The sequence below is a fragment of the Phascolarctos cinereus genome, unplaced genomic scaffold (genome assembly GCF_003287225.1).
Source record: "Phascolarctos cinereus isolate Bilbo 61053 unplaced genomic scaffold, phaCin_HiC Scaffold_5;HRSCAF=322, whole genome shotgun sequence".
In the NCBI taxonomy this organism is placed as follows: Eukaryota; Metazoa; Chordata; class Mammalia; order Diprotodontia; family Phascolarctidae; genus Phascolarctos; species Phascolarctos cinereus.
In genome coordinates, this window is record NW_027555958.1 from 427,578,371 (window position 1) to 427,597,585 (window position 19,215).

General features: G+C 37.9%; 1 protein-coding gene across 1 annotated transcript; it reads left to right on the forward strand.

Moving 5' to 3' along the window:
• The first annotated feature begins 11,265 nt into the window (after nt 1-11,265).
• On the forward strand, nt 11,266-18,979 carry LOC110209910 (low affinity immunoglobulin gamma Fc region receptor III-like). Its single transcript, XM_020988655.2, has 5 exons — nt 11,266-11,376; nt 12,406-12,426; nt 12,715-12,972; nt 17,116-17,370; nt 18,409-18,979. Exons 1-5 carry the CDS (start codon nt 11,340-11,342, stop codon nt 18,567-18,569), a joined length of 732 nt encoding a protein of 243 aa, XP_020844314.1. The 5' UTR covers nt 11,266-11,339; the 3' UTR covers nt 18,570-18,979.
• Nucleotides 18,980-19,215: the final 236 nt, after the last annotated feature.

The following is a 19,215-nucleotide window of genomic DNA, read 5'->3' on the forward strand; positions in this document are numbered from 1 at the left end:
GTTGGTCCTGTGTGAATGGGATGTTCCAGTGAAGACTCCTCAGTGTAATTAAGGTTTGAGATAAGGCTGAGTGGGATAAGGAGTCCTGTGAAGACTTCTTAGAAGAATAAATAGAAATTGTATTAGTCTCAAGGCAGGCATAGCAGCCTGACAGGCCTAATTTCAGTTTACTAGAAATCACCTGAGTTACGGGAGCCCAGGCCCAAAACTACTGAAGAAGCCCCCCCCATATCTTGTTGTACCTGTTGCTATATTTCAGTCATGGTGACCTGGCTATACAGTACAGTGTCTAGCTTGACTGCACGTCTTTAATTGCTTCTTTGGTATTACTTCAGCAAACCAAGGGGCTAAATACAGACATGTATATTGTTCTCTTTGTTTTGTTTTCTGTTTCCATAGATTGTGAGCCAAAACATTGGCCAATTGGTGGGAGAGGGGATTTACCCATTAGGGCTATTTAATCTAGTTCTTAACTCCTGTACTCTGTCTCCCCTCATCAGAGCATTCTGGTGGAGGGACACCCTATTCTTGAGAATAATAAATAAATTCACTTTCTGTTTCTCCTTGAAAAACCTCTAAGCATGTTTTTTTTTTAATTTGAGTGGCATCCCACACATGTGCTTTAGCAAAATTACTTTGATGGCTAAATGAAGGAAGGACTGAAGTGGAGAGAGACTTGTATCAGTCAGAACAACTAGCAGGCTACAATAATCCAGACATGAGGAAATAAAGGCCTGTACAGGGAGTTGGAAATATCAGAGGAGAGAATAGTACATATTCAAGAAATGTTGCAAAGGTGAAATCTGTAGACCTTGGCAACAGATTGGATATGAAGGGTGAGAGAAAATGAGGAGTTGAGGGTGACACCTAGATTGTGAGCCTGGAGTACTGGAAGGATGCTGATTGCTTTTACAGTAATAGGGAAGATTGCAAGGGAGAAAGTGTAAAGGGAGTGATAATAATATTCCCATTCCATAATCACCAGAGACTCATCATCTCTAATTTTTCTAAAGTTCTTTTCGCAACCTTAAATTCTTTCTTGTAAATCTTTTGCTTAGATTTTTCTAATCCTCAGAAGTGTACATTATGTTCTCCCACTATTATCATGCTGCTGTCTATTTCTACTTCTAATTGAATTTAATCTAATTTAAGAATTTAGGTGCTATGTTATTTGATGCAAACACATGTGGCAGGTGAAAGATGAAATGACTGAAGAAACAAAGGTTCTATCTTCTAAACATGTCAATTTGTTAAGCAATGCATGCCAACTGTTCAACAAACCAGCACTCTTCCTCAGCCTAGGGCTGGACCCCAAATACAGGGGAAGAAAGACATTTATACATTAAAAACAATTAATTGAATAAGGCCAATTAATTAAAAGGCAATAATATAACATTAAGAAATCTGATTTCTAATTGGAGGAAATATTAGAGACTTTCCAATTTGGGAGAATGGGAGTGAATAGGTGAAATTCCCTGAAATCAGAAAAGAAGGCATCCCACTCCCGCCCCACCACCACCAAGTGTCTGTGAACAATCCAAGGAACATGGAAACAATAATTGATCAATCACTATGGGGCCATTTTCAGACAAGACACATAGGTTGCTTGAGAAGTACAATTGTGAGAAATCTCCTTGTATCAGTCTTTGGATCTGACTGGTTTCTGGTCAGCATAACCTGGGTCCTGAGCTAAGGGTCTCTAAACAGTGGGTAAGGGTAATCCAGCTTCCCAGCCATGCAGGGCAAGGTTCAAACAATGCAACAAAGTCCTCTCACAATTCCCATAATTGAATAAAATTTTCTCACAGGACGGAAATTGAACTAGACCCTTAATTGAATATAAAGGGAACTGAACTAGCTCCAGAATTGAGTCACAAAATGGAGTTAGCATAGTTCACCCAATTCCCTCTACCATTTGCTGCTCCAATCCCCTCAAATTCTTCAATTCCCCTACCTCTCAAACACACACACACACACACACACACACACACACATAGTGTTGATAATTATTTATCAATGGTGCTTGTAAGCATAATATAATTTCCTAGATTATCTTTTTATTAAGTCAATATTTACTGTACCCTTTTCTAAAATCATGATTGCTCTTTCTGATTTTTTGAGTTCACTTGAAGTATAATAGATTTTCCTCCAGTCCCTCATTTTAACTCAGTATGAATCTTTGGGTTTCAGGTATGTTTCTTATAAACAACATATGGTTGGTTCTGTTTTCTAATCCACTCTGCTCTCTTCTCCAGTTTTATGGGTGAATTCATCCTATTCACATGTAGGATTGTGATTGTTAAAAATGTGTTTCCCTCAGTCTTTCCCACTTGCACTTTCCCTAGAGTTTGCCTTACACTTGGGATCTATAAATGAAACAATCTGTTTACTCTTTGTTGTGGCTTTTAACTCTTCCTCTTCCTCACCCCAAACCTGTTTTTACTCTTTCTTCCTTTCATTTTGGACATACCTTCATGTCCCTCTCTTCAACATTTGAATTTGTTTTCCTTACGATTATTCTCTTACTTATCCTGCTCTTCTTCCTTTGTCCTGTCCCCTCCTATTTCCATTTTTAGTTTAATGTATTTCTATACCAATATCTGTGTGCATGTGTAATTGTGTTCCAGCTATCATTCTCTATTTCAGATGAGAGTGAGGTTCATGGGATGCCTGCTTTTTCCATTCCTTCCTCCATGATTACGTAGTCTTTACCTAATATACTTCTTTTACGTGATAGCGATTTTTCTCTCCCACCTCCTTTATTCCCCAGTGTAGTTTCTATGTCCCTCTCATTTTTGTCTTTTCCTAAGATCATCAAAACAGAACAAAACCACCCATAGGCCCTCTGTTATCTTTACCTTTTTTTTAAACCTTTTAAGATTTTAGGGTTGTGAGAAGACATTTATTTCTTATTTTCTATTAGAATGCAAACTAATCATCTCCACATATTCTCTTCCAATTAAACATATATATGTGTATGTATATATACATATGTGCCTATATACATACCTTTCTAAGTTTGTCTTGGTAACTGTTCCATTTTAAGAAGTCTATACAATTTTAGATTCTTCATCAAGAATGCTTAGAAATCCTCTACTGTATTAAAAAGCTGTTTCTTCTCCTATTAGATTATGCCTAGTTTTGTTGGACATGTTATCCTTAATTGTAAGCCTTTATCTTTTGCCTTTTCATATGTTGACTTCAAAGCTCTCCTCCTCTTTAAAGTGTTAGCTATGAAGTCTTGTGTGATCCTGACTTTGGTTCCTTCTTACATGAACTCTTTCTTTTTGGCCACTTGTATTTTTTATGACATGGAAGCTCTGGATTTTGTTTGTGATGTTCCTGTGAGGTTTCATTTAAGGTTTCTTTTAGGAGAAGACTGGTGGATTGTATCTATTTTTCTTTGTCCTCTCATTCTACGAGTTCTGGGCAATTTTCATTTATGATTTCTAGAAATATAGTACCCAAAGTCTTTTTCTGGTCATGATTCTCAGAGCACATAATTCTTCAATTATACCTCCCCGATCTGTTTTCCTTATCAGCTCTTTTGATTAAAATTTCTAGATTTTCTTTTTTTTTAGTCTTTTGATTTTGTTTTAATATTTCATGTTTGTCCATTGATATGTTACCTTTTGTCTGGCCCATTCTAATTTTTATGGCATTCAGTTTTGGTGTGAGATTTTTCATTATCTGTTCTGAAGTATTAATTCTCCTTTCCATTCTTTCCTTTCTAACTATTCCATTTTGTTTCTCTCTTTTTAGTTCTTCCAGGTAATCTTGTAATTCTTCTGGCCAGGACAATTTTTTCCTCTGAAATTTTACCTGGACTTGTGGTGTCACTATCCTCCTCAGAGTTGTCTCCTCAGGTAATCATTAGTATCTCCAATACCAAGATATTTCTTCATGGTTTTGGGAGTTTACCATGGTTTTCTCATCTCATCAGCCACTGCAACTAGGTTAGAGGGACCTGTGCTTGGTTCAGACTCCACAAATGAATGATGTGGCCAAGGCCTGCCAGGATTGGGAGATTCTCTGAACCTTTCTCCCATGAGAGCCTACTAGTTCTGCATCAAACCCCTACCTGGACTTCCCTAGTTCTGCTTACCCTCCTACTCAGGTCCTGCCTCCACAGACTTTAGGAATCTTGGGACTGGACTTTGCCCCACCCTCACTTCCTATAGGCAATAAGTATTCTTTTGACTCTTGAGCCAGAATTCTATGGATATATTCTACTAAAGGGTCAATACCCAATGCTCAAGCCTTTTCCTCCTGCCAGCCTGGAAGTGTGAGGAAAACTCTCTGAGCTCTAGAGGTTTGGAGGGGGAGGAGGGGGGAGTTGGAAATGGGGGTGGGAAGCATTTCCCCTCACCTGGTCACAAGCCATGAACTCAAGGCCTTAGGGAAACCTGTGTCTATGATAGGGTTGCCATCTGTTTGTAAACTCTTTCATTTTGTATAGGACCTTGTAAGATCTCAAAAGCCAGGTGCCATCTCCTCCCTCCATGGACTTCAGAGCAGCTGGAGCAGTGGCAGAGACTATGGCAGACTGGCAGAGTCAAGGAAGTGTTTCCCATAAAAAGACAAACCACTGAAACAAAGAGCCCCATTGGCATTGATTGGGCTATATTCAGTGGAAGTAAAATGAAAAATAATTGATAAGGAGCTCTTGCAAGGAAGCTATAAATGACCCAACAAAACTTGAGTATTGGGCTTTTAATCGCTTATAACCATTTCATGATTCTTTATTGTTTAACATTCCTTTTTTTCCCCTGCTTGTAGAAACTAAATTGCTTGTTCAATATTTGATTCACATTTTTGCTCTAAACATATTTTTGTTTCCTTTCTCTCTACTGGGAAGGACACCTTCAAGGAAGCCAAAAATAGAATTGTTCCTCTGGAATCTGAGACAAGGATGGAATTGAAGCCCTGAGAGTCTAGTTCCCTTACTAGAGAGATAGACAACCTTTGAGCAATGAATTCAGAGAAAACCTTGAGGGTAGGTATTAGTAAAGGAAATGGGCAGGTGGGTGACAAAGGGCAGTTGGCCCCAGAGTTAGGAGGACCTGAGTTCAGTTCCAGCCTCAGATACTAACTAGCTATGCTACCCTGAGTAAGTTACTTAACCCTGTTTGCTTCAGTTCTTCAGCTGTAAAATGAGATAGACAAGGAAATGGCAAACCACTCCAGTATTTTTGCCAAGAAAACCCCAGATGGGGCCAGAAGAGTCAGACATGACTGGAAAAACAACTGAACAACAACAGCAGCACTAGCCCCTATGGCCTCAGCCTAGTATTGCCTGCCTAGTCATTCAGCTGGACTATCTTTTACCTACTGCCTTTTATGTTATCTGGATTGAAGGACATAAATAAGCAACTTTCTCGTTCCTCTCACTTACTCATATTCCCAGAGTTCTTCCTAGTTTCACAGTCAGAGTAGCTCTATAGTTTCAGATGCATTTCTCATTTTCTATTTTACTTCCCTTTTTTCATATTTTATTTTTTAAATTTTTCTGTAATTTTTTAAACTTTGTACTTAAATACAAAATGAGAAAATTAAAAAAAAAACATTGCCATGTACACAGCAGACCATAAGAGAGGATTCAATATAAAACAACAAATTTCCATTTCAAGAAAACCTATATAAAAAATGCATTGTTTTCAAAGCTGCCCAGCTTTTCTTTGCTTCCTTGTTAGTATTTTTTCCTCTGCTATGCACTTTTTACTTCATTTTTCCCCTCCTTCCCCCTAAAGAAGGCTACTATTAAGCATGGAGATATACATATATATATATATATATATATATATATATATATATATATATATACACACACACACACACACACACACACACACACATAGGTATCTATAAACATACACAGATGTGCACATATCCACTCATACACATATAGGTAAGACCATACATGCTTATTTCCTCCACTCATCTGTTTCTCTGAAGGTGGATAGAGCCTTCATAAGTCCAAGTCTTTCCACATTTTTCTAAATCAACCAGCTCATCATTTCCTACACCACAGCAATATTCCTTTCTTGATTTTCCTTCATAGCATCTTTAAGGTTAATTTAGGTATTTCTAATAGTCACAATGATTTGGTTGCTCAAAGTTGTTCTTATAACAGTACTGCTGTTACTGTATGCAGTGTTCTCTTGGTTCTGCTCATTTCACTTTTCATTATTTCATGGAGGTATCTCCATGCTTTTCTAAAATCATTGAGCTCATTATTTTTTATAGCAGAGTAATAGTCCATTATGAACATATACCACAATTTGTTTAGCCATTCTCGGATTGACAGGTATCCCTGCAATTTCCAGTTCTCTGCCACCACAAAGAAAGCTCCCGTAAATATTTTCAAACATGTAGGTTTGGTTCCATTTTCCCTAGTAATCTTGGGAAGCAGACCTAATAGTGTTATTGCTGGGTCAAAAGATATAGAAAGTTTAAGAACTCTTTGGGCATAATTCCAAATCAGTCTCTAAAATGGTTGAATCAGCTCACAGATCCACCAAGAATGAATTAAGGTCCCGATTTTTCCACATCCCCTCCAACATTTGTCACTTTCCCCTTCTATCATTTTAGCCAATCTGGTAGGTATAAAATGATATCTCAAAGTTGTTTTTATTCACATTTCTCTCATCAATAATGATTTAGACCATTTTTATATGACAATAAATTATTTTGATTTCTTCATTGGAAAACTGCCTGTTCATATCCTTTGACCATTTATCAATTGGGGAATGACTTGCATTCTTATAGATTTGACAAAGTTCTTTATATATTTGAGATATGAGACCTTTATCTGAGGAACTGTCTATAAAATTTCCCCCCAGTTTTCTGCTTTCCTTCTGATCTTGGCTACATATGTTTTATTTTTAGAAAGATTTTTTAATTTCATGTAATCAAAATTAATTTTACATCTCACAACACTCTCTATCCTCTTGTTTGTTCATAAATTGTTCACCTCTCTATAAGTCTGATAGGTAATATATTCCACGTTCTTCAAATTTTCTTGTAACATCTCCATTTTGACCTTATCTTGGTAAATGGTGTAAGATATTGGTCTCTGCTCAATATCTGCCAGACTGCTTTCCAGCTTTCCCAACAGGTTTTCACCAAATAATGAATTCTTATCCCCCAAAACTGAAATCTTTACACTTGTCAAACACTGGGTAACTATATTCATTTGCTGCTGTAGATTGTATGTCTACTCTGTTCCACTGATCTACCTTTCTATTTCTTAGGTAGTATCAGATACTTTTGATAATTACTGCCTTATAATATAGTTTGAGATCTAGTACTACTAAACTTCCTTCTTTACATTTTTTCCATTAGTTCTTTTGATATTCTTGACCTTTTGTTCTTCCAAATAAATTTTGTTATTTTGTGTCTCTTTGTAAAATATTTTTGGTAATTTAATTGGGATGGCAATGAATATATAAATTTTGGTAAAATTGTCATTTTTATTATATTGACCTTGCCTACCCATGAATAATTACTATTTCTCCATTTATTTAAATCTGATTTTATTTGTGTACAAAGTTTTTTATGGTTTTGTTCATACAGATCCTGGGTTTGTTTTGGTAGGTGTATTCCCAGATATTTTAGAGTTATTTTAAATGAGGTGTCTCTAGCTATCTCTTCTACAGGATCCTATTGGTAATTTAGAGAAATGATGATAATTTATGTGGGTTTACTTTATATCCTGCTATGTTGCTGAAATTATTAATTATTTCAATTAACTTTTTAGTTGAGTCTTTGGAAATTTCTGAGTATGTCATCATATCATCTGCAAAAAGAGATAATTTTATACCTCATTCCCTATTCTGATTCCTTCTATTTCTTTTTCTTTTCTTGTTGCTACAATTTCCAATACACTATTGAATAATGTTAGTGACAGTGGGCATCCTTGTTTCACACCTGATCTTACTGGGATGGCTTCTAGATTATCCTCTTTACAAATAATGCTCGTTAATGATTTTAGGTAAATGCTTCTTATCAATTTAAGGAAAAGTTCATTTATGTCTATACTTTCAAGTGTTTTTAATAGAAATGAGTGTTGTACTTTATGAAATGTTTTTTTCTGCATCTATTGATATTATGATATGATTTTTATTACTTTTATCATTCACACAATCAACTATGTTAATAGTTTTCCTTATGTTAAACCATCCCTCCATTCCTGGTATGAATTCCCATTTAGTTGTAATGTACAATCTTTGCAATATATTATTGTAATCTTTTAGCTAGTATTGTTATGATTTTTGTATCCATATTCATTAATGAAATTGGTCTATAATTTTCTTTCTCCGTTTTTACTTTTTCTGTTTTAGGTTTCAGCATCATATTTGTTTCATCAAAGGAGTTTGTAAGACCCTTTCTTTGCCTATTATTCTGGATAACTTATTTAATATTGGAATTAGTTGGTCTTTAAATGTTTGATAAAATTCACTTGCAAATCTGTCTGGTCCTAGTGCTTTTTCTTAGGAAGCTTATTTATGGCCTGTTTAATTTCTTTCTCTAAAATAGGTCTGTTTAGGTATTCTAGTTCCTCTTCTGCTAATCTAGGCAGTTTGTATTTTTGTGAATATTCATTTATTTTGCTTAAGTTGTTAAATTTATTGATATATGATTGGGTAAAATAACTCTTTATAACTGCTTTAATTTTCTCTTCTTTAGTGATGTATTCACCATTTTCATTTTTCATACGAGTAATTTGTTTTTTCTCTTTTTTTAATCATATTAACGGTTTACCTACTTACTAATTTTTTTCATAATGCCAACTCCTAATTTTATTTATTAATTCAATGGTTTTCTTATACTCAGTTGTACTAATTTAACTTTAATTTTTAGGACTTCTTTTATTTGTGGCACAGAAGGGGTTGTTTTCATTATTGTACTGAGGTCACTTGTGGGGCTACAGAGGAAGGAAGGTTTGCGGGTGGCCTGGACTGAAGAGAGCAGCTTGCAGAATATAGAGATAGAGCATACTATACCAGGTATCATGAGAAGAGCAGAAAAGGAAGAGTGAATTAAAAGGTAGTTAACATGGGGGCAGCTAGGTGACACAGTGGATAGAGCACTGTCTCTGGAATCAGGAGGACCTGAATTCAAACATGGTGTCAGATACTCACTAGCTGTGTGATCCTGGGCAAGTTTCTTAGCCTGATTGCCTTAAAAAAAAAAAAGTAGCTAATATGAATGCCTCCATTTAATAAGATGAAATTTAATAGAGTTAAAAAGTCCTTCATTTAGGTTTAAAAGCCCAACTTCATCAGCAATGCAAGGATCTAAGACATCTCCAAAGGTCTCACAATGGAAAATGCTATCCACATCCAAAGAAAGACTATGGAGTTTGAATGCAGATTGAAGCATACGATTTCCTATTTTTTCTTCTGTTTTGTTTTGTTTCCTCTTTCTGGTGGTTTTAATTCTTCCTTACTACATCCCTAATATGAAAATATGTTTAATAGAAATGTGTACGTATAGCCTATCTCAGATTGCACGTCATCTTGGGGAGGGAGGGAGGAGAGGGAGAGGGAGAAAAAATTAAAACTCAAGAGCTTATGGAAGTGATTGTTGATAAATCAAAATAAACTAATTCAAAAAAAACTTCACATGTAGAGAATGAGAAAATGTGCTTAGAAGTGTGGTTTTTAGTGGACAGCAAGTCTGGTATGATTAAATCCTGTGATACAGAGTCCTAGGTCTATACTTCAAAGGGAACTTAGAAGGTCTCTAGTCTAAGCCCCTCATTTTACAGATAAGGAAATATTAGGCTGTGATCCCAGGAATGGTGTCCTATAATCTTAGGTTGCATTTTAAAAGTAAAAATGTCCATAATGAGAAAGGTAATCATTCCACTGCCTGGTTAGGCTATATTTGAAATATTAAGTTCTGTTCTGTATTGAAAAGCTGAGTTAAGGGGTAACTAGGTGGCACAGTGGATAGAGAACTGACCCTGGAGTCATGAGGACCTGAGTTCAAATTTGGCCTCAGACACTTGACACTTACTAGCTATGCTACCCTGGGCAAGTCACTTAAGCCCATTACTTAAGCCTATTGCCTAACCAAAAAAAAAAAAAACCATAAGAAAAGCTGAGTTAACAAAGTGGAGGTTTTGACATTTTCTCTGCTCCCCATGACCTCTCAAACCTCTCCAAAATATGAATTATGCACCAATCTCATTTGTTTAGAGTGAATAATTTCTTGGACAAATCACTGTATGATTATATGATTATATTGGCATATAGTTTTCTTTCTGTAGTTTATCTTTCCCTCATTTAGGTATTACAACCATATTTGTCTTATAAAAGAATTCTGGCAGGGTGTTTTCTTTCTCAGTTTTTGAGAATAATAGATGGAGTTTGGGGCACTTAGGTTCTTTAAAAGTTTGATAGAATTCTCCTGGGCATCCATCAGGACCAGGAGATTTTTTTCTTTGATACCACCTTTACAACAAGATTAATTTCCTTTTCTAAGATTGGGCTACTTAATATCTCTATTTGGGCTTCTGATAGTTGGGTATTTTATAGTTTTGAAGGTATTCCTCTTTTTTCTGTTCTGTTTTGTTAGCATATAATTGTGTAACATGCTGTGATGATTCTTATTTATTTCTTCTGATTTTGTTGTGATTTCACCTTGCTCACTTATTTTGTTGATTTAATTTTTTGCTCTCTTTTTTAAATCAGATTAGTTCATTATCAGTCTTATTAGTCTTTTCAAGAATCAGCTTTGAGTCATACAACACAGGGGGATAGCGCTTGCAGCACATGAGGTCTCACCATATAAAATTTTTTATTTGTTTTTCAAAGCACTTCATAACTTGCCCACCTCCCCCCTTTCCTGTCTTCTGTTCCTTGCACAGGACATTCCATTTTCTGACTTTGGGAATTTTCACTGTTTGTCCCCTATGTCTGGAATTCTCTCCCTCCTTATTTCTACCTCCTGACCTCCCTGGCTTCCTTCAAGTCCCAGCCAAAATCCCATCCACCCCCTTCTTACATATGGGATGAATCAAGTGTTCCCCAAAGTACCTCCCCAGGCTGAGGGCCAGACTCTGCTGACTCTGAGGTATATCATAGCAGCTCTTCTATTGAAGTCTTACTTCCCAGAAGTCAAGTGTAGAGGTTTCACCTACTGAGCTTTCTTTCATAAAAACCAAGATTGGTTCCAGGAAAACAACCTGATGATAGATGGAGTGGGGGAGGGGGGAAATGTTGGTTTCCTTCCTCTTTTCTAATTCATTCTAAAAGCCTCAGTTAGGTCATATCCTGTCCCAGGGAAGCAGTGGACAATTCAGTTGGTCTGGTCTATTTCATCCCAGCAGAATGCAGCCTTCACTACTGCCATTTTTGCTGCTTCTGGGTGAGTCAAGGTTACCCTGAGTAGGAGAGGTGCAGGGTATCCTTGGTCTCTGGGACTTCCAGAGACATTTTCCAAGTCCAGATAAGAACACTGGTCTCTTTGGAGGAGGGGGAGGATGGGAAGAAGGACATTATCTTTGGCTGGACATAGCTGGGTAAGGGAGGGTGGACTCTATGTCCTTGGGTCATAATGGCTCCTATTTATACGAGACTTCAAGGTTTGCCAAGTGTTATATATACATTGCCTCATATGATGCTCACAATAACCCTGTGAGTTTGGTGCTTTCATTATCGTGTTTTTAAAAATGAAGAAAATGAACCTCAGAGAGGTTAAATGAAATGTCTAGAGTCACACAGCTTGTCTTGGTAGGATTTGAATCTGATTTCCTAAATCCAAGTCCCAGACTCTATCCACTAGGTCTCTGTAAAATAAGGTAGATGGAGTAGAAAAATAATTAATATTGCATAGAGTTCTAAAATTATATGATTTTTTCCTATAAATTTCTAATCTTCTGGATTGAAATTCAGTGTTGTGGTTGTGGTTGTGGTGGTTGTTGTTATTGTTGTTGTTGTTGTTGTTGTTGTTTCTTCTGCTTCCAGGATCACAGCAGATAAGCATCATCCAGGCAGATAGGTGGTGCAGTGGAAATAGGGCTGGGCAGACCTGAGTTCAATCCAGCCTCAAAAATTTATTAGCTGAGTGACCCTGGGCAAGTCACTTAGCCTCTATTTGCCTTAGTTTCCTCATCTATATAATGGGGATAATGACTTGCAGAATTGTTGTGAGCATCTAATGAGTTTGTAACTATCTAGCACTCAGCACAGTGCCTGAAACATAGTAAGCACTGTATCAATGTTATTATTATCAGCAAGGTGGACAGAGTCATTGAGGACAATGGAAAAGATACTAAAGGGAGGCAGGTCCTTTCATTTCTCTGTAAACAGAATTCTTAAAATGGAGAGAAACATGCTACAAGTGCTCTGTGCTTCCCTTGCCCTTTGCTGATTTCTCCCCTCTTTTCTCTTGTAGTTCTGGCTGGCAGGAAAGCAGGTGAGTTTGCTCCTTTGTTTCTCAAAATAACCGAACTCTCAGATCCTAGAAACTACAAATGTTGGAAATTTTCTATTAAATAAAGAACAGGTTCAGCAATTTCTGTTCTCAATAGGGTTTCACTTTCTGTTTTTCTGGCCAGATTCCCATTGGAATCAACCCAGAAAAATGGTACCTAAAGCCCCTTTTCCCACATTTGTCCCAGTCTGGCTATGGGTTATAAGTGGGAGCTCACTTGCATTCCAGAGCTGACTAAGGACCCTTTCCTTCTCTTCTCTCCACCACCAGCAAATCTCTCCAAGTCAATAGTGACCCTGTACCCACCATGGTTCCATGTGCTCAAGAATGACCTTGTAACTCTAAGGTGTGAAGGGTCTGGCACCCCTGAAGGCAACTCCATCCTTTGGCTCCACAATGACACAATTATTCCAGTCCAAATCCAAGACTACAACATCATAACCAAGAATATCTCGTACAGTGGAAAGTACCAATGCCAGAGAGGCCAGTCTGCTCTCAGTGAGCCTGTGGGGCTAGAAGTCTTCCCAGGTGAGTGCAGGGCCCTGCCATTAACCAGCTCATTCACTGCCAACCTTCAACCATGAATTACTCTCATCACACATGTACTCCACTCCTATTTACAAGCTGATGAATAGAGTTGAAAAAAAATTGTACAGATGAACTTTCCTGATTTCCCCATCCTCATCCCAGCTCCCAGTATTCTCATCTGTTTTTCAAAAAAGTAATTTTATTTATATATAATAAAGTGTAATAAATAAAATAATCATTTTATTTATTATATAATATGGGTATGAGCACCCCATCCCCCACCTTAGTCACAAAAAAATTAAGTTGTCCAGGTTTCCTATTTAACCTCAGAGTGGTCATATGTAAACAAAGCATTGGAAAACAACATACTGTGGCCATTTTTGTCTTCAGTAAGTACATTTCTCTGAGTCTGATTTCTCTCAGGTCTTCTCAGAACTATCCAGGTTTCTCTTCTTTTCCACAAATAAAACTGTCCAAATCCAAAAGGAGTAGCATACTTTGCATTCTTATTTACATGTGCAAAATTTCTCCTCTATAGACAGCAAGCCCTTTAAAAGTGGGTTTCTCATTTTTATCTGTGTATCCCCAGTGCCTGACCCATTGCAGGCATTCAATAAATACCTGTCGATTGATCGACCCTGCCTTACTGACTTTACAAGAAAAGCAGATCCATCCAGTCCATCAGAAGGGAGATACCTGAGCTTCCCTCCTATCTCCCTCATCATTCAAATCATCCTTCTTACCTGACTCCGAGAAAATTATCTAACACCTGCTTTCCAGAATTAACCCCATCACCTGTGCTCTTAATCCCTTCCTCTTGAGATATTGCTCACTCAGCATTTCTCTTGTATCTTTAATGTCTCTTTCTATCAGATCTTTCTCCCCAGCCTACAAACAAGCTAGTCCTGCCTGCCTTAAAATATTGTTCCCTAGAGTCTGCTACTCTCTTAAGCTACAATTCTATCACTTTCCTTTTACCAACAAACTTCTCAGAAAAGTGATCTACACTTCCTGTATCTTCTTTTCCTCGGTACATAGCACACTCATACCTCAACCCCTCTCCGATCTGACTTCTGCCCATAATAATACAGTGAAATTGCTTTCTTCAAGCTCTCCAGTAACTCTCATGAGTTAAATCCAGTCACCTTTTCTGGGTCCTCTTCCTTCTTAATTTCTCTGCAATGTTTGGCACTGTTGACCAGTTCTCAACTTCAATTAAAATCTCTATGTAGGTGACAATGCAGTTCAATGGAGAAAACACTGGAGGTGGTCCAAAGACCAACCACTCTGTGTCCTTGATCCTATCACCTGCTGTCTCTTATGGGAGTTTGTCTCTTTGACCATCTCTCTCTCTCTCTCTCTCTCTCTCTCTCTCTCTCTCTCTCTCTCTCTCTCTCTCTCTCTCTCCTTCCCTCCATCCTTCTCTCCCTAATTTTTTAATATTTCCTTACCCATTGGCTTCCTCCCCTCTGAAGTCTCCCTAACCTTAAAAATTCCATCAACTCTACCATCTCTAACAAGCTATTTGATGTCTCTCTTCTCTTTCAAAGCCAAAATCCTAGGAAAAAAATGTTCACCATCTCCCTTCACTTCTTTGCAGAGATGGGGAGATCCATGGTTGTGCAACATTGAATATGATGAGATGTTTTTGATGTATTGGTTGCTTTTACTGAATTTTTCTCTCCTTTTTTTCTTTTTTTAAAATGAAAATTCTGTATTATGAAGGATGCTTTGCAGATATGGTGGGAGGGATACAGGCAGAAAACAAGGCAAAATTAAAAACAGTAACAAATTTTTTTGTTTTTTCTTATGCTACATTTTACTTTGCAAACATTTGCAGTTTCACTTCTGCCACATCATTTGACTGAAACTGTTCTTTCCAAAGTTACGATGATCTAACATGGTACCATGTAATGAGTTAGCATGGTACCATGTGATGAACCCTGTCTTCAGAGTCAGAAAAGCTGAGCTCATCCTTCCATGAAAGTTGACAATCTCTATTGCCTTGGGCAAGTGAGTTAACCCTCTCTGGGCCCCCATTTTCTCATTTGCAAAATAGGACGGTTGGATTAGATGGTTTCTCAGGTTCCTTTTAGACCTACGATCTCTTTGTTGCTAAATCCAATGGCTTTTTCTAAGCCCTCATCCTTCTTGACCTTTCTGCAGCACTGCACACTAGTGTCCACCCAATCATTCAGGCTACTTTCTCCCCTCTGGGTTTTTTTTAACACTCTTCTTTCTTGGTTATCTTCCTCCTTGCTAACTGATCTTTCTCAGTATCCATGCTGAGTCCCTGATGTTTGAGTACCTCTCTCAGAATTCTCTATCTCCATGATCTCACCAGTTCCAATGCAGATGTCTCCTAAATCTCCATATTGTACCCTCAACTCTCTCCAAACGTCTAGGTTCCACATCTCCAACTGCCTGTTAGACATCTCTGTGTGATGTAGAACTCTACAAACTCTACTGAACTCACTCATTTTGCCCACTAAACTCACCCCTCCTCCTAATTTCCCTACTCTGTCAAGGGCCTTACTTGGAATTGCAATGTAGAAGTCATTGTAGACTCTTTGCTCTCCTCCCTCACCTTCTAAATCCAACCAGTTCTCTAGTCATACTGATTCTAACTCCACATTGGTCCCTTTTCCACTCACATGACTGCACCATCCTAGTTCAGGGGCTCCTAACTCTTCACCTATTATACTATTGCAATAGCCTCCTAATTTGGTATCCATGCCTCCAGTCTCTCCTCTCTCCAATTTACCTTCCACATAGAGACCAAACTGATCAAGTCAGTCCACAGTGGTTCCCTGTTAACCTATAGAAATAAGGATAAAATAGAAACTTCCCTGCTTGGCATTTAAAGCCCTTTGTATCTGACTCCAATCTATCTTTCTAGACCTTTTTATGTTTAATGTTTACTCCTCTCATGGACTCTATATTCTACCAGAGTGGCTTATTTGCCATTTGCTATACATGACAGCCAGCTCTCACCTCCATGTTTTTGGACCAGTTGTCCCCCATGCCTGAAATATTCTTCCTCTTACCTTTGCCTCTTGGAATCTTCCCTTTCTGCAAGATTGGCCTTAGATGCCACCTCCTATAAGAGGACTTTTCTGATTGCCCTAATTGTTGCTGCTCCCCTCACCCCAATTACTTTGTATATATTTTGTATTTTCTTATCTATATACAGGTTGTTTTCTCCCAGCAGAATGTAAGCTCCTCAAGGGCAGGGATTGTTTCATTTATGTATTTGTATCCCCAGTGTCTTGCACATGGTAAATGATTGTGAAATTGAATTTTAAATTTTAATTCGACATCAAAGATCCTGGGTTTTGTTCCCCAGAATGTACAGATGGATTTTATGTTTTATTTGCATGAATGCATTTCTGTCTTTTATTTTTTAAAATTCTGAACCTAGTGAATAGCCCCAAAATAAACATTTTCATATACAAAATAGAACAGAAAAAAGATTAAATGTGAAAGCATATATCTCTCTTATGTACAGTTTGCTTTTCTTAAAAAGTATGTAAGAAATTCAATGTATTATTTTAAGAGCTATACTATTTCTTTGTGTTTCATTCTGAACTTCATTCTGTTCTCTTCTGTGCATTAAAAATGGTCCAATAACTATTTTTCTTTTCTTCTTTTTTTTTAGCAACACTACTGATATATCTCTTTTCTCCCTGAATCCCACCATGAAAAAAGAAAAAAGAACAACATAATCCTTGTAACAAAAATGTAGTCAAGCAAAATAAATCCACATATTTGCCATGTTTGAAAATGTATGTTTCATTCTATATCTTGAGTCTATCTCCCCTCTGTCAGGAGATAGATTGCATCATGCATTTATTTCTATTTCTGTATATTTTTTTATATCTTATAACCTTTTTACATGGGTATCTATACTATTACCCTATTAAATTGGGATGTCTCCAGGGGCAAAAAGGCTGTCTTGATAACCTTCTACAGCACCCAGTCAATGCTACTGACTGATGGCATCTCACCACCTGACATTCTTCTTTGTCCCGGGAGCTTACCAGAGGAAATGAGCCTTTCTTTGCCCATCCCATTCTAGAATGACTTGAGATTCTACATTGAGTTGAGACTTGCTAGATTCTTGATCTTTGTTTTTCTTTTCAGACTGGCTTGTACTCCAGACCTTGAAACTGGTTTATATGAAAGGGGAATCCATGGTGCTGAGGTGCCACAGCTGGGAAAACAAAGGCATCTCTAAAGTCACATTCTATCAAAATGGTATAGGAAGGAAGTTTTTTCAACATGATTCCAACTTTTCCATCAGTAAAGTGGACAGTAATGACAATGGAGATTACTTCTGTTCAGCAACCATAAGAAATAGGAGGGAAACATCAAGAGTGGTGAGAATTACTGTCCAAGGTGAGATCACCCAACCAGGGAAGAGTGAAGGGTTTGAGACTTTGAGGGAAGGGGATTTTGGAAGATGGATCTGGAGAGGGCTAATGATAGTTTTAGGGTACCAAATCACAAAGGCTGAAAGTATCTACCTGCCCTGGATGTCTATTTTATTTGTGCTCAAGTTTCACAAAGGAGTTCTCGGGAGGTGGGGCATCATCATTCATTCAGATGTAACTACAAAAAAACAGAAGTTGTACCTCTCCCCTCACTGCCCAACTCTGGATTCCTCCACTGAAAGGAATAACTTCTCCTTCCCATGCAATCTACTCTGTCTTTTAGAATCCTGAGGTCCAATGCTCCCTGATTCAACCATGTTCCCAATCATTTGGACCAGCACAACAACTTTAGTAGGAATCCTTGCAACTTATCCCCTCCTTCCCAGGGGTAAATGACTACATGTCTGGCACCTCTGATGAAATCCTGAATCCCTAGAAAGACCAATCAGAGCTCATCTTTTGAGTCTGCAGGCCCAGGCAAGAGCTCTTTCCATTATATAGGGTGAAGAAAATATCAGATGGGGTTAGATAGAAGATCAAGGAACTTGATTCAGAACTTAGAGTACTAACAGTATCATTATAATCAATAATAATAAATAATACCAATAATAATCATAAAACTGATGTCAAATCTTTCAAAATTCCATGTAGCATGAGTATGGTGTAGGCATAGCATCTCACTCTTACTGTTTTCTCTCTATATCTATTTATCTGTCTATCTCCCTGTCCCTCTCTCTCTCCTCCCTCCCCACCCTGGGCTAGGAGAGACCCTCCTATTACCTCTTGACTGAGACCCTTAGCATAAGGTCACCTTAGGGATCCAAGCAGTCTTCCCTCTGAGGATCTCACAGTATCCATTCAAAACCCCAGACCCAAGAACAGATGACTTTTTTTTTTCTCCTTTAGAAAGTAAGTGTTTGTTAGATATTTGTTGACTTGATTTGTTGATTCACCGGAATTCTAATGATTCTTCCTGCTACCTCTTACTTTTGTACAAATGTAGATCCAAGTTCATCTACTTCCTCATCTTCTAAAATCTGGTACATCCTTTTCTACCTTGTGATGGGAGTTCTGTTTGCAGCAGACACTGGTCTGTACTTCACACTTAAGAGAGAGATCAATGGACCAAAGAACAAAAGGCGTCCTCTCACCAGATGGCGTTAGGAACCTGAGGATGACTGACTCATCATCAGCCTGTGAAAAGACTGGGGTCTTGGTGTGGCAGTGACCCATTCATCTCTGTCTTCCTCCTCATCTCCTAGTAATCACCATCCTTAGTCCATTCCTGAGGGCAACCCCCACCTCGAGGGGGACTCATGTCAAGCTTGGGATGAGGACTGTTCCTTACTCCTGACTTCCAGTATATCTTTGTCTTCAGAGGATAGAAGTTTTTGTGAACTGCAAGCAAAATAGTCAGGCCCAGCTAGCACCTTTCTCCTGACTGAGTTCCTAGGAGCTCAGGGCTGCACAGTTACTGACCCTCCCTTGGACATAAACGGACACTGTAAATGAAGGAAATCATTTCAGTATTTTAATAAATAAGCAAATAAATTTCTAGGACAGTAATAATTGAACATTTTGGCTGCATCTGTCCATTACGTGGGTGATTTGAAGGTAGTTCTACATATCTGTCTTGGAGGGTTATTGATACTGGGAGTTAGAAGAGTGATGAAAGAAATTAAAAGAATTGTGAAAGGAAAGGCAGAACAGTTGAATAAGAGACTGGGCCAAGGGATCCTGCAGGTGGTGTTCTAAGATGCAGAGAAGAGGCCACCTCATCCATCAGAAAAAGAGGATGTCTATACCTCCT